Source organism: Strigops habroptila, chromosome 11 (genome assembly GCF_004027225.2).
Source record: "Strigops habroptila isolate Jane chromosome 11, bStrHab1.2.pri, whole genome shotgun sequence".
NCBI lineage: Eukaryota > Metazoa > Chordata > Aves > Psittaciformes > Psittacidae > Strigops > Strigops habroptila.
In genome coordinates this window covers 16,866,566-16,882,003 of record NC_046360.1, presented here as the reverse complement: position 1 = coordinate 16,882,003, position 15,438 = coordinate 16,866,566, and the positions used below count along the sequence as shown (strand labels likewise).

Genomic DNA, 15,438 nt, shown 5'->3' with positions numbered 1-15,438 from the left:
ATAGGTAATTATTTTCTTTCCTGCCCTTATTTGACCCATGTATTATGCAATTCCTTAGACTGCCTTCTTCGTATTTAGACCACAGAATTTTTGCCCAGATTCACATTATTATTCATTTCCTTCTCCTAATGTCTACTTGTTACAAATGTCAGGATATTCATTCCATACCCGGTCATTCTCTACCAGAGATGAGCTCCACATTTTACGGAGTCTAAATTAAGAATAGTTCTGTTTAGTGCAGTCAGTGGCACAGTAGTTATTTCTATTTTTTCTATAGTAAACTCTAAATTTTCACTAGTGTGCATTCTGAATATATATATAACAATATTAAATATAGATCACAGTTAAGTGTAAGCTTACAGTCACAAATACTGATAAAATTCTGCACCCAATCTGTAAGCAGAAGCAATGGTTCTTCTTCTCACTGGTAATTTAAGTCGTTTTACAAACACCTCCCATTTTATCTGTACAGTAACAATTCTACATCTCTGAAGCAGCTGAATCATAACATGGCTGTGTCATGCTAGATGTGCTCTCTGCAGAGGCCCTTGGAGAAATCTAGCATCGCTACCTAAGTGCTTCTGCATTCTCTTCTTGGAAATTCAGTGGATGAAAGGAGTAAGCAATCTATCATTAGTTTTATGTGATCTCCAAGACAGTAGTATTTCATACACCGTAAGCAGTTGGCATCACAACATTCTAGCACTAATATTCAGCTCAGACCCTAGCAGTATGAAGTTCAAGTGAGACATACTAAGGGCTTACTATGTGTATCACCCCCAGTTAGCTGCTTTTAAACAGCCTAAAGACCTCACTGGAACATCTTCTTAATTCCTAAAGTGAGACCTTCTAAAAGTATGCATTACCTATTTACAGACATTTCAGATATTTGGAAGTTATTTTCATTAACTCTTTCAAAGACATTGAGTCCAGATGTGAGAACGCCCAAAACCCCCTCAAAATTAAAAATGTCATGACCTACACAGAAGCCCACAGAAAATCAGTTTTGGAAACTGGAATTAATTTTGGGCCTGTAGGGACAGGACAAGGGGAAGGGCTTTAAGCTGCCAGAGGGGAGACTGAGATGAGCTCTGAGGCAGAAGTTCTTCCCTGTGAGGGTGCTGAGGCGCTGGCACAGGGTGCCCAGAGAAGCTGTGGCTGCCCCATCCCTGGCAGTGTTCAAGGCCAGGTTGGACACAGGGGCTTGGAGCAACCTGCTCTAGTGGAAGGTGTCCCTGCCCGTTGTGGGGGTTGGAACTGGATGAGCTTTAAGGGCTTTTCCAATACAAACCATTCCATGATTCTGTCAAGGCAAACATGGAGATGAATCACACACTTGGAGGTGATCAGGTTAAAAAGTGTAACATCTGAAAACAACACCGTTTCTTTGTCAGTTGTAAAAGGACTACTTCAATTCACGACCACTGACAAAAATTCTAAGCCACCTATTAATGCACCTAGTAAAGATTAAATGGGCAAAGAAAATTAATTCTACAGAGGTATTTGGCAAAATGAGAGGCAGAGAGCAACATTCCTAGCCCAGAAGCTACAAAAAATATCTTGGTTTTGACAGAATAAACAAGTAAAAATGCTTTCTTGAAAGAGAACAGACTCACACATGCATAACTCCATGGGATTAGTAGGATACTGTAGAAGGCACCTAAGCTACACTTTGGAAAAGCTCTCCAATTCTGGGACAACTCCAGTTGCCCATTGTCTCCAGGAAGCGAAGCCTTTAAAAGCCAATCAACACAGCATTTACTGTTGTGCTTGCTGGAAACAGATAATTTGTTTAGTTTTATTTTCAAATCATTAGAAAAAGAGACCTTGAACATTGAGTTACTGTGGGGTGACACATAAAGAACATTATTTTTTCTTCCACTGGAAGGAGGAAAGGCTGAAGATACGAAGAATACTACAACAAATTGCCTGCGGTTTGTTATTTTTGTCTTGTAATTTCTATTAGAGGTAGCATCCAAACTGCTTGGATCTTGTAGGGGCCTTTGAACGTTACGAACATTTCATGTGATGAGTTTGTAGTGCAGCTATTCTAATGAAGCTTTCTGAAGAAGCAAGAAGTTCCCTGGATGACTAAAAATCCTCTCACACCAAAGCAGCTCATCTCCCTGAAGACCGGGTTATTCAATTACACAGACTCTCTCCTCCTCCCTCCCGGTCGGGAAACTGACCTGCTGCTGCTGCATGTCTTGATGGTAACAAGAATACACTCCATATGGAAATAATTTCCTAACAATTTATATACCTAGGCCTCTGAGAAAACCAAATCTAAACAGAGGAACAGTCTGTTTGATGTCAGAAACACAAGCCAAAGATGTGATATAGACAGACTTCATATGAGACAACCCTGTACACCCCTGCCACGAACCTAAGGACTAGGCTACCACCCAGAAAGACCTAGACAAGCAAATGAGCTAACAGGAACCTTAAGAAATGCAACAACTACAAAAGCAAAGCCTTGCACCTGGGCAGGAATAACCTCCAGCTACTCTGCAGGCTGGAGATGTGCCAGGAAGGACCTGGGGCTCTTGGAAGGCAGCAAACGGACCATGAGCCAGCAGAGTGCCCTGGAACAGAGGCGGCCAGTGGCACCCTGGGCTGTGTAGCAGGGGCACCATCAGCAGACTGAGGGATCTTTACATCACCTCTAGCACACTGCATTCAGGTTTGGGCTCTAGCTACATGTCAAAATTGAGTTAGTTCTGCAGAAGGCCATCAAGATGGTTAAGGAGTTGGAGCATTTGTTCTATATGAAGAGGCTGAGGGAACAGGGCTTATTCTGTCTGGCAAAGACATGGGTTTGGAGATACCCAACAGCAGCCTTCCAATACCTACAAAAAGGTTATCAAGCACATGGAGCCAGGCTCTTTACAGCAGTGCGTTGTGGAAGCAAAGAGACAATAGACATAGCCTGAAACAAGACAGGTTCAGACTGTATGCAAGGCAAAACGCTTTTACCACTGGGACTGTCAAAACCACGGAGCAGGCTGCCCAGACAGGTTGTGCAGTCTCCAAGATTGGAGATTTTCAAGACTAGTCTAGGCAAAGCCCTGAGCAACCTGTTCCGACTTCAAGCTGGCCATGCCTTTAGCAGGAGGTTGGACTAGATGACTTCTTGAGGTCCCTTCTGACCTGCATCATCCCATGATGACCTTCAGCATAAAAAATCCCCCCAACAAAACAGGTTAAACGTATCTTAAGAGTAACACCTTTGTTATCTGCTATCTTTGCAGCAGCAAATTACCTAAGCACCTACTTAGCATATTAGTCTCCCTCTGGCAGACACCCTCTGAAGTCAACAAACAGAGAAAGACAGGAATTTCCTAGAGCAATTCAGAGAAGGAGCCTAACCTGCATATTTTGAATTGCTTTCTGGAAGCATCTCTACCTCTACTGAGGTGAAACAACCAACAAGATTCAGTTTCCCTGCACACTCTTCTTTTTCAGAAAGAGAGATTGCATTAAGACTTGTTTCTAAGGTTACCTCGTGAAGAAAGAGTGTGTGCTCCCAAATAGGTACTAATTCATTCCAGATATAAGAACCTGCCCTCCTATCATTCTGATGGTGTTTTGCATTGATCCCGAAGCTCCACACTGTAACAAGCTTTCCCAGACTAAGAACTGAATTGTCTTTGTCTTAAAGATAAATCCCAAAGCACACAAACAAGAAGTACTAACATGTTAGTTTCCAAACAAGTTCTAGAAGTCAAACGATTTCTCAGGAAGTCTATCAACTCCTTTCCTGTTTCAGCTTCTGATTCAGGTGGTCATTTCAGTGACCTCTGTTCTCAGTCAGGTAAGAGGACGCAAGCACAGGTCTACACATTCATTAGCTGGATTATCTGTTTACACAGGGACATGTAGACAGACAAGATCCTGATTCGGAACAGCCTGCAGTGTCAGGGTTTGATTCTCTGTCCCTTTTGCAACAAAAACAATTCAAATCTCCTAATTTACGTTTGTCCATGGAACTTGAATAGTTTGGCTTGAGCTGCTGGTGCCTTCTGAAAGACATGGCTTTTTATCCAGCATGAAAAGATGTTGTTCCAACAGGTTCACTTCCTTCTAGATGTGAAACATGGATTCTTCACTCAGGTTTCCATTTCACTTTTTCCCATTTCTACTCAGCTGTTCCTAGACGAAAGCACCACCCTCATGTCCCACTTTAAAACAGAGGTACAGGTCCTCAGTTTTGCATTCTTTCACCTCTCTATGTTGACACCTGAGCAGATACACCAATTTTCTATCAGCAAAGACTGGTTGTTTCTTTTCTAAGTTACACTTTATAATTGGTGAACTAGTAAAGCTTCTCTCATAGGAAGAGTAACCATATTGCTACATGATAGTAAAAGATTGAGAAAGAATGTAAAATTAATTGTCCATTATTAACTGTCATAGTTCTCACTGAAAAGCAAGAAATCAGGCCATTAGGAACTGAATCTGTTAGCTCTGATGCAAGACCATGCTGTCCTAGATACAAAAGATTAAAATCTTTACACAGTGTGAATAAGTTTTCTAAATCCTGAGTTGGATGAGGTGTGGAATTAGAGCCCTTGGGTCCCATGTATGTAGAAACTCAATAGTAATTCTAAATAGACAATACAAAGCAAAGTTTTAAATAGAGCCCAGGGTTGACATGCTCAGCAACCACAAAAATTCCCCCCCATTTCCAGTTTTCATGACAGCTTGCACTTGTTGTAACTGTTCTGAAACTACTTCTTGCTAGCAAGGTTGTGGCTAATAGAAATGTGTCCTAGTTTGTTTTAAGCATTCATAAAATGTATAAGAAATAGTGTTTTCTGCACAGCTACAATTAACAGTCTGTCTCTACAGAGAGCTGTAATGACACCTCTGACATACTAGTACGTTAAATGAAATTAAAGTGAATTCATGAGCTATGAAACAAGCTGTACTTTCAAACTATGAGCACTCTGAAACTGATGCAAAAGGAAAAAAACCTGAAATGAACCAAAAGTTGCTCCATGACTAATGAAGACCGGCTTCCTGCGGACATGTGTCCTTGTTGCTTGTGTCCCTGTTGCTTTAGCCCTTCTTTATCTCCCTCTGACATGGTTATCAGCCAGGAGGCAGAAATGCTGTGGTTAGTTTGGGGCTACGTACTTAACTGCCAAGCTTGATGCTGTGAAATTAAACAAATGAGGTGTTGTGCTAGCCTTCTCCTTCCGTGAGGGCACCCATTTGGGTCCTTTTCACTGATAGCTGTGTATCAGTTTCCACAGAGCCTGTAACAGCCAAATGGAAACTGCCTTCAAATCTGATTCATGTTGGCCAACAGATGAACTAACTGCAGGGAGGCCTGCCTGAGGCAGCCCAGCCACCCTCTAAGGAAACAAGCCTCATTTCCTTAGGGTGACAGCTACAAAGCCCAACTGGTGCTTCCACTGAGAACGAAAATCTAGAAGCAAAGATAAAAAATATCTAATTCTAATTCTAGTCAGGTAATTTAGAGTATGTTCAGAAGGCTTTTCAGAAGGTCTAGGTGTCTGAAGTCATATTCTCAACTGGCTGTAAACCAAGTGTACTCAGCCTAAACCACAGAAAAGTATTCTAAACATCAGAAAGTTTATCAACCACTTTGAGAGAAGTCCTATATTTGAATCTTTTTAGTAAAAGATGAAAACACAGGCACACTCTTTCAGTCTTTCGTTTTTTCATCTCAGGTTTTACAAGGAAGTAGCAAACACACATACCTATTTTGTTTTGAAACTACTACACACAACCTCAGATCAGTAGAAAATAAAACAATATGGTAGGAAATATCCAGCTCATTATTTTTGACAGTTGAACATGACTAAACAGAAAATTCTTCTCTTAAAAAAAAAGAGTCAGAAGATGCATTGTCAAAGCCAAACCACACTGAAGCTGTATGGCTCATGTGGCTGAGGGGGATGGCGCAGGCTAAGTTTAGTCTTACAAGGCTAATCGCCCCAGGTATCCTCTGCAGTCAACAGGGAGGGACCAGGACACCAGAGGGTGACCGAGAACAAGAACCTGGCATAGCTGCTGTGAGTTAACCTAGTGCACTGCTCTGATTAACTGTTATGTTTGCGTTCATCTTAATTGCTTGTAGTTATATTAAATTTGTACCTTAAGTGAAGCTAGTGGATGTTCTGGACCAAGTAAACTCCAATGAAAGGAAGCCAAATCTTCATCAGGCAGAATATGATTACCTAGAACATAATGCAGAACTTTAAGTACATCATAAAACGTTACGTGCTGTTTCTACATATAGCAAAACAAATTTGCCATCAGTCCTCAATTCCCGATCAACAGGATTTACAGAGATTAAATCTGCAGATACCTTTTTGCTACTCCAGAAAAACCCCATCAGCATGCTGCTGTGGGATGCACTTCCCTCTGTTCAAGAAGCACTCTGCTGTGAAACCCAGCTCACGGAAGCAATGGAGCCAGCCACAACATATCATAGAATCATAGAATGGTTTGAGTTAGAAGGGACCTTACATCTCATCCAGTTCCAATCCCCCGCCACGGGCAGGGACACCTTCTGCTAGATCAGGTTGCTCCAAGCCCCATGCAGCCTGGCCTTGAACACTGCCAGGGAGGGGGCATGATGTCAATCCATGATGTGCCATATGGTGTCAATCTCAACCTGTCTTACTAGGGCATCCTCACCAGGACCTAGTATTGCAGGTACAGAAGCGTAAGAACACTATTCTCTCTGACACAAGCCTTTCCTGCACCCCAGCACATGCCGTTACTGATCCACACTGGAGCTGCCTCTGGAAGCTGCACTCTGCTCAAGCCAGCAGGCAGGTTCATCTCGCCTGCAGCAGCACCGGCAGCTCCAGCCACTCAGCAGGACCACAACTCCTGAAGCTTCTTTTGGTGACCTGACCAGGTCAGACAGGAGCCTCTGCTGGCAGCATCAGAATAATTGGGAAATTAAGTTCTTCCAATGACTAGAGATAGTGGCTGCATCCGCCAAGCTGCTCATACCAAATGGAAGATCACTTTATCTTGAGTTATTTTCTTTCTTCTCACCCCCCCCGCCCAATCACATCACACTCAGAAAACCTAAAAAATTCTTACTAGGAAATATTTCAAATAGTAGAATTGATCACAGACTAATCAACCACTGACAGAGTTCAGTGTCTGTGGATGCAAACGTTACAAAGAGCTAAACAGAATGTATTACTATACTTCTGGTAGAAAATTTCACCATACTTTCAATACCTGGTTCCATAGAGCAGCAGCTTAGCAGTGAATGAACACTTCTCATTGCTGTTAAAACAGTTACAGCGTTTTTAATTGCACAGTTTGGACACCATCTTGAACTCTCACCTACTCAAAGAATATGACAAGATTCTTTGAATATGACAACAATTGTTTCCTCTCTTAATATTTTGCTTGTAAAAGAATTTAATTTGCTTTTAATGCTCTTTCACATGTGAAAACCAAAGAAGCTGTGCATGGCCTGGTGATTAGAAGATGCTCTCAGAGCAGGAAGTCTTTATGTCCAATCAATACTTCACCTACTTTATTCATTAGTAGCTGAACTATAAACTCACATCAGAAAGATTCCACAAGTCTGTATACAACAGCAATATTTTAGTAATCTACTCAAGGTAGGATTAGACAGCCCTTATAATGTAGGTCTGAGAAAACCACTTATAGCCAGACCACTAGACAGTTTTGTGATTAACTAACCATAACTCCTGCAGATGCCCAGTTCACCTTTTAAAATAGTCAGAGCTTCTCTCTCTTCCACCAAAACCTCAATCTCGTTTGGTCTCCGTCACTTCAGTTAATTCCAGCCCCTTCAACACATACATACACGACGGTCTGACCATTTGATTAATTCTCAGCCTAATTTAGGATGCTGAAGTGCAGCAGTGCCTTTTGCAGTTCAAATACAAGTAATGCCTGTACTTACCTTACGTACTTCTGAAATGTTACTGAGAAACAGAGTGAGACTACATAACTAAATACATGTTATAAAGTACTGTCACAGTGGGAAGAGATCAACGTTACATAAGCAACCACTATTTCTTGACCTGGCTGCACAACCTCAACATTTATTGATTTTTCCCACTGTAATGGCTTATTACAGTGTACGCTTTCAGGTTTTTTAAAGCAATTAGGTACTAATTGAAGTCACTGCCCTTTCGAAAGAGTTCACTGAATTACGGCCCCATACCTCACACTGTGTTTGTTTTTCTAATACTGAAGATTGGGTTGGTTTTGTTTGTTGGGGTTTTGTTTTAAAGAATTCTGAAGTATTTGAGTCAAAATTTACAAAAGAACCAAATCAACTCCCTGTTTACACCAACAGCAACTAGGACTAATCTTTTTAAGATCATGTTCTCAGAGGACACATTATCTTGGCCACATTTAACCACTCATGACAAGGATGCTTCTTATTTTATAAAGCTGTAACTACAAAACCCTTCTGCAGGAAAAGCTGCAAGAAGGAAAAAGCTATAAAACAAACCAACCACAGGGTATACATAACCTTCTCAGAAAGTAATCTTTAAAAATTTGCCTAATTGGTACAGTCAGAAACATATGTTACCGGAATACTTCAATAGAGACTTTATCCCTGAACATAACTCAGTCCCAAATAATATACCATTGAGAACTTTTTTAGTTGACCAGTTAGGTGTCATTCCTCAGGCTCCTCTAACTGCTTCATTTTCAGCTGAAGCATCTAGAACATCTTTCTCCTTTTAGCATCCCCAAACTGACCCTTGAAGTTAATGACAAGAAAGTATCGAAAACAAACAAGTCTGAGTTTTCCATATAGAGGGAAAGAGCTTTGCAGACCTCAAGCTGAATACTGGCACAGCTATTGTGATAGCTTTGGCCTGCTCTAATCATAAACATTAAACCAGCAGCTTAACTGCAATTGTTTCACAATACATTCATTTCCTAAACAAAGTGCGAGTGCAGGGAGTTACACTAATGTACCCAGAACAACAGAATGATATATCAGTCATACGCCTTCCTATGTAATCAAGCTTATTCTTTCCCATTGTGATTTTCTTTATTCTACTTTTCAGGTTCAAAATAGACCCAAAGAGGCCACAGGAGCAAGGGAGAATAATCTGTGAAGCCAGACAACCCTCAGATATTAAAAAAAAAAAAAATATCTAAAAGTTAGATCTGAATGAGCCACCCTGCTTCAAACATGTCACACCACACACGACTGTGTGTGTAGAATTATGTAAGTAGTATTTTAGTTTTAAAAAAGTGATTCTATTCCTAAGGTTGCAAAAGTTAAAAAATTATGCCAGTACAGTCAAACAGTATCTGTTTGTGGTAAGCTCATATAATCATTGTTTACATCACCAAATACCCAGGTATCTCCCATTCTTACCCTAACTTCCATAAACTTTATTCTGCTTACTCATACTGAATACACACACACAAGAATACACAAAACTAAACTTGTAGCTGAACTGAGAACTGGGGGTTTTTAACCTCTGTAGCCATTTGGGGGGAGAGAGGAGGGCCTACAAAATCTCTCTGTGGTAATCAGATGAAATAACCTCAAGATTCTTTCCCTTACAAGCAAGCTGAAAAGTATTTTGTCATGTCAGAAATCAAGAGAGAAAAATATTCAAGAGCTTCTTGCATAAAATTGCAGAACCTTCAGAAAATTGACCAGGATACTTGTCACCTACCACTGAATATATCCAAGTGACGGTCCTGCAGCTACAATTCTGCGACAAGTTAAACTGATGTCACTCACGTGTACTTCACGTTAATTCTATAAAGCCTATCTGCAACTGTGAAACTACTTTTCAAGCAGTAATTCTTACTCATTGAATTGGCATGCAACAACTTATTTATAGACTCCAAAACAAAGCCTAGCAATAGTAGCCTGCCATGTAATTCACACCGAGTTTGTGTTTTAAATCACAGCTTAGACAGTCACCTGCTGCTCCCCCACACAGGCAGGTACCCACTCTGCCAGCACAAAACCAAAAAGCAGCCTCAACCACGCAAATACTTGTGGCTTTCTACTGTAGGATGCATTGGTTCTTCCCTTATTAACACGGAAGGTACCTGCCTGGACTAGAAAAAATTCAACATTAAAGACTACCAAAATATTAGTATGCTAAAGCAATAATACACAGCCTCTCTCATTCACAACTTCCAAATGAGAAGTTTTATTCTTCTATTATGTACCCAACTAAAACACAAAGTCAGTGAAAAAATAAAGAGAAATTCCAGGTTTCTGAATCTGTGTGCTCAGTACAAGATCAAGAACATGGCTGCTCCGTGCTCATTTACCCAAAAAGAAGTTAGAATGGTGTACTAACTAGATCTTATTCATTGGAGTCAGCTTTATTAGCAATTAATTCACTCTTTCATCTGACAGCTATTCTCTTCCACTGCTGTGGAAACAATGTGTTAAAATTGTCCCATTTAAGCAGAGATGTGAAACTGAAGTCCTTCCTACCTGTGCTCCTTAAAGATACCACACCATTTGGCATCAGAAGCAGAAGCGCTAAAAACTATCCAAACAAAACCGATGGAATGGTAAGATGCTGGTACCTGTGCTTTCAGAAATGTGGAGTTTCACTCAATTATATAGTACATATATACTATATATAATTATATATATAAACATACAATACATATGTTTCTGGTGCAGCTGAAGTGCTGTCATATTTGTCCAATATTAATTTCTGAGGGAAAAAAGCCCCTGCAATCCAAACCTCCCTACTCCATGTACATGTTTTTAGGTAGAACACAGAACAGGACAGGAATATGCTTAATCAGTCTGGAAAGTGTACTAATAAAAGTAGACCTCATACATAAGACCAAAACGAGTAGAACCACAATTGTCCTGATTCCCCCCACCCACTGAGAACATCTGGGCTAGGTAGAGCTTTGCAGAATTCTTACTTTCTACTCTTTGTTTCTAGACAGCCACAATTTGCATTGCTCACAAGTCTCTACAAATTCAGCATGTCTAGCCTCATAAACACACATCCAGCCCACCTCATAGAGGAGGAATGTCTGAAACAAACGGATGCCTTTCCCTAGGTGCTCTGTCCAGTTACACACACGTATTTAAAACCAATTAATAGAAATTGCGATCATCAGGCTGACTAGCAGCATCAAGAACTTTTATTACTTCACTTACCTAAAAGAGCAGCAAAAATAGGAAAGCGATTTGGATTCAGGTCCAGTTGCTTGGCAACTTCGTGCATTAGGTATTGGCTTGTTGTGAGACTTTTCCCATTCCGGCTCAGTTTTAGGGCATGGGCACTGAAATAGTAAGGGATGTTGCACAATGCATAATCGGAGTCATATGCAACCAAACCATGGAAACCTTTTTCTCTGCAGAAAGCAATTACTTCTTGATGATGATCCTCAATGCTCTGTGCAACCTATAGTGGAAGACAGAGTAATTAGCTACAGTGTTAAATGGCAGTACTGATTTATCACATGTATTACAATCTGTTGAGGCTTTCTGAAGCTCTACCTGTGCATTTGAAACACTTGCAACGTATTTAAACTAAAAAAATCCAATGACACAGCAAATACAGACAGGATGTGAGGAGTGCTCGGAAACACAAGAGTTCTGGAGGCCTGCACACTGAAGTGGCACTACATCTTACTGAATTCCTCTGAAGTGTTTATTAACAGAAATACTCAAACTTCAGACATATTTATCACTGTACCAATGTCTGTATTAACTCATGGGAAAGTTCCTGAGGCTGTGGATACTTAGGCAGTTCAGCAAGCCAAGATGCCCCCTTAAAAAGCCATCATTTTTAAAGTTCTGCAGCCCTGTTTTAAAAGAAACAAACAGAACCCTCGATGAACAGAGGAAACTTTCCTGACCTTTCAAATGTCTACCTTGGTGCATTAAGCCAATTTTTTTCCTCTTTCTACTTTCAGCCTATTCTTTTATGCACAGCTGCCTCTTGTGGTGCAAACTGCCTCAAGTTTATAGCCCAAACTTCACCTCTCCACTCCTGTTGCCTAGCAAAGCACATATTTTAGGCTATGGCAATCAGATGACTAGAACAGACATGTTCTGCAGGGGAGATACGGGCCAATTCCTAACGTCAGAAATATAAAAGCAACCCTTTCTCATCAAGATGATTATAATAAAACCACCCTCCCTGCCCCCCAATGACAGGTCAGTAAACAATCACAGTACCTACAGTCCTGCATTTCTACACACTGCCAGGAACCGTTACAGCTACAGCTTGCATCCAAGCACACAAAACCAAAGCCAGCCGGGTGCTTTTGATACCTAACGCTTTTACCATCTACATACATACAGAACCTGGGTGTTGGTACCCTCACCAAGCATTCCATTTTAACAATGCAGACAGCGAGCTATCCCAAAATAGACAAGTACAAAACTATTAGCTTCAGTCTCCACAGTACGCATGAATAATTACAGTGTTAGTGCCAGAGATGCTATTTATTCCCTCTGCAGCTGAAGCCCTGCAGAACACAAGCAAGGGTCCTACACCTCTACAGTCCACTCCAACAGCCCCACAGTCATCTACCCCTCAAAGAGTTCTTGTTTAACCGCAAGTTTAGAGGGACACTTCTACTCGTGCCTTACACCTTCTGAACCTGATACTGAATTACAGTCTTCAGGCGAGGTATGTAAAATTTTGCTTTTCCCATGTAGCTTTACAAGATCAGAGAAGGATTTGAGTTGGAAGGGATCATTACAGGTCACACAAGAGATGTTGGACATACTCTCTTTCAAGCAAAATCCTAAACAGCTGAACAGCCAGCACCTCACTCTCCAAGGTACTCCTACAATCAATAACCAGCTCACTAAACTCTCTGTACTCCTAATGCTACCACCTTATAGCCTCAGAAAATGTTAGCTGCTCATAAACGTGCTTATGGACTGTCAGTTTTTTCGAAATTTACTTGTTCCTGAGAAATACAAGCATATTCATTTTTCTAATACTTATCCTGTCATGTAGCATAACATGTGCCTGCTGTACACAGCACTGGGAGAGACTGTACACACCTTGGGAAAAATGTAAAGCTATCAGATTTAGACAGTTACCAACTGAGGAAGGGAAATTTAAGCTTTGCCATGCCCCCCAGTCTTTACAGGCTTTAAGTAAGGAAAATTCCCAGCTGGCTTTTTTTTCTTATTAAGGGTAGATAGATTTAAATTATGTACATATATCTAAATCCAACATCTTTGCATGCATGAGAACTACAGATCACCTACAAAAAACAAAGTAGGAACTCTTTTTGCAGCACTAGGTGTGACATCGGTGCGCAGATAACACAAGAGGAAACTTGGTGCGCATCCTGCTCTCATCTCCCATGAACTATTTCCTCTGCCTCCACAGCCTCTGGTTCCCTCCCTCCCCATTTTACAGAGTTGTCTGACACAGCAAGCTCTGAGCATGAGCCTCCAGTATGTTTAGGTAATACTAGAATCCACGTTCAAATAATTGAGCTGTCAGAGGAAAAAAGCTGTATTTACCAAGCTACAGTTAACCTGCAACGTAAAACTGTAACAAGATGAGAGTCAGAGAAATAGCTTACAGCTTTCATGAGAGAGAGTCCAGATATGCAGCTGTACCCAGGCAACCTGCACACTTCAAAACCCACCCAGGGAGGGGGACAGGGGGAAACCACAGCCAGGAGTTCAGAATAATTTTCAAGTCTAAATCTTGTGTAAACATCAATGATGCTGGATCAGAAAGAGACAATCCTGTCCAAGTGAGCAGGCACATGCATGTCTAGATACTGAGAACAAAACAAAGTCTCACCAAAGTATTAAAGATGTTGAGATCTCTGCTGCTTAAACATTTAAATTTTAGCAAACCTGCTTTGCATAAAACTCTCTCAAGAATTACTCCCCCTATCCCCAAAGAGAAAAATACCAGGTCACAATGAAGCTAAGAACCCCTAGGATATTCACTGCAACTTGGAGGAACTTGTTATTTTTACATCCTGCTGAAACCATCTGCAAGTGATTTATAATTGTTCTGGAAAGACATTACTCCCTTTCTCCCTTCTAATTACCAAAATAGATTGAATTCATAGCCAGAGCCTCGCTCTGCACAGAAGCCTTCTACTCAAGACTCAAATGTTTCCTGAGAATACGAAAATCAGTTTCATATTCGTTCATCAGTATTCTCTAACCCAACCTCTCAAAACAAAGCAAGAAAACATCAGAATTTGGCAACTGTCTTATACGTAAATTTAAAAAAAAATCACCCATACATGCAAATGAAAATCACCCCTTCAGGACACATTTGCTCTTTGCCCACCAGGACAGCTGATAGAAAGCAATCGTGAAGAAGAATGTGAACAGAACCGGAGTAAGGTTTAGAGAAATAAAGATATATGAAATTAGACAGAAAATATAATAAATTGTGTAAGAAAAGAAAAGCAGGGAAGGAATGTCATTTAAGTTCAGCAATATCTTTGATGTATATTATGCATGATACTACTATAATCATGAAATATACTTCCTAACCAGAGAATGAATCAATTAAAACCAGAGCTATCCCCAGTTTCTCACAGCTGCACAAATGAAGCATCAAGCGGGAACTGCTGACACCCTTCCCATCCCCAGGACAACCAACCAAAGCAGAGACCTGCACAGGGGGGCTCAGGGGTAGGAACCTTCCCCCAACACACACCAATATTTGGCCATGAGCACTTGCCAACTCCCAACGCTAACCTAAAGCAGACAAACACCCACCCCTCAAATCCTCCCCATCAAAACTGGGGGTGGGGTTGTATCTATATATATTTTTTTAAACAAGGGAAAAAGGACTTGGTATGACGTGACCTCTCCACTCCTAAAACGGTTTCCAGAGATTAAGAATAACGCCTATTACCAAGAAACCATAAAGGAGCTAATGCTGCAGCTAAGCCTGAAAGTAAACAAAGTGCTACAGGTGACACCATTGTTAAATGTGGCAACTGTATTTGGATGTAATGTACTTTAACAGAACGGCACCAGGGCTGAGACAGAATGCATTCAGAAGACTAACAGCTAGTTCAACATGCCATGAGCCTATTACAAGTACCAAATTCCTACCAGTCTCAAAGCAGCCAGCTTCCTGTTGTGTACTATGCATTTCATTACCGCATTAAACAAAGTATCCAGTTTAACACATTAAAGGGAGGAAAAAAAAATAATCTTGGTTTACCCCATTCATTGCTTTTACTAATGACCTGTAAGTCTCTGTAACAAATTAACGAAGATTTATAAAGCACCTGCAACCAGACCAAGGCAAATACCTTCACTGTATGGTCCCTAAAACTTGCTGCTAAAGAATAAAAGTATTTCCTAGCTACAAAAGTTCAAATGAGAGGGTGTTTCTGCTATCACTCAAATTCCCACCATCATTCATATCCAAAACCCATACTGCGTTTTGCTTCTACACTGACCAGGAGAACACAATTACTACA

The 15,438-nt window shown here is 40.8% G+C and overlaps 1 protein-coding gene across 2 annotated transcripts in view; it reads right to left on the bottom strand.

Annotated features, from left to right (window-relative positions):
* Window positions 1-15,438, bottom strand: part of FAM120A (family with sequence similarity 120A) — a 53,922-nt gene that overhangs the window by 36,003 nt on the left and 2,481 nt on the right. For both annotated transcript variants that reach the window (XM_030502155.1, XM_030502156.1), the window contains exons 2-3: window positions 11,156-11,402; window positions 6,127-6,209 (exon numbers count right to left, since the gene is read on the bottom strand). In XM_030502155.1, the coding sequence (XP_030358015.1) occupies window positions 6,127-6,209; window positions 11,156-11,402 (330 nt within the window). The remainder of the gene's footprint in view (window positions 1-6,126; window positions 6,210-11,155; window positions 11,403-15,438) is intronic.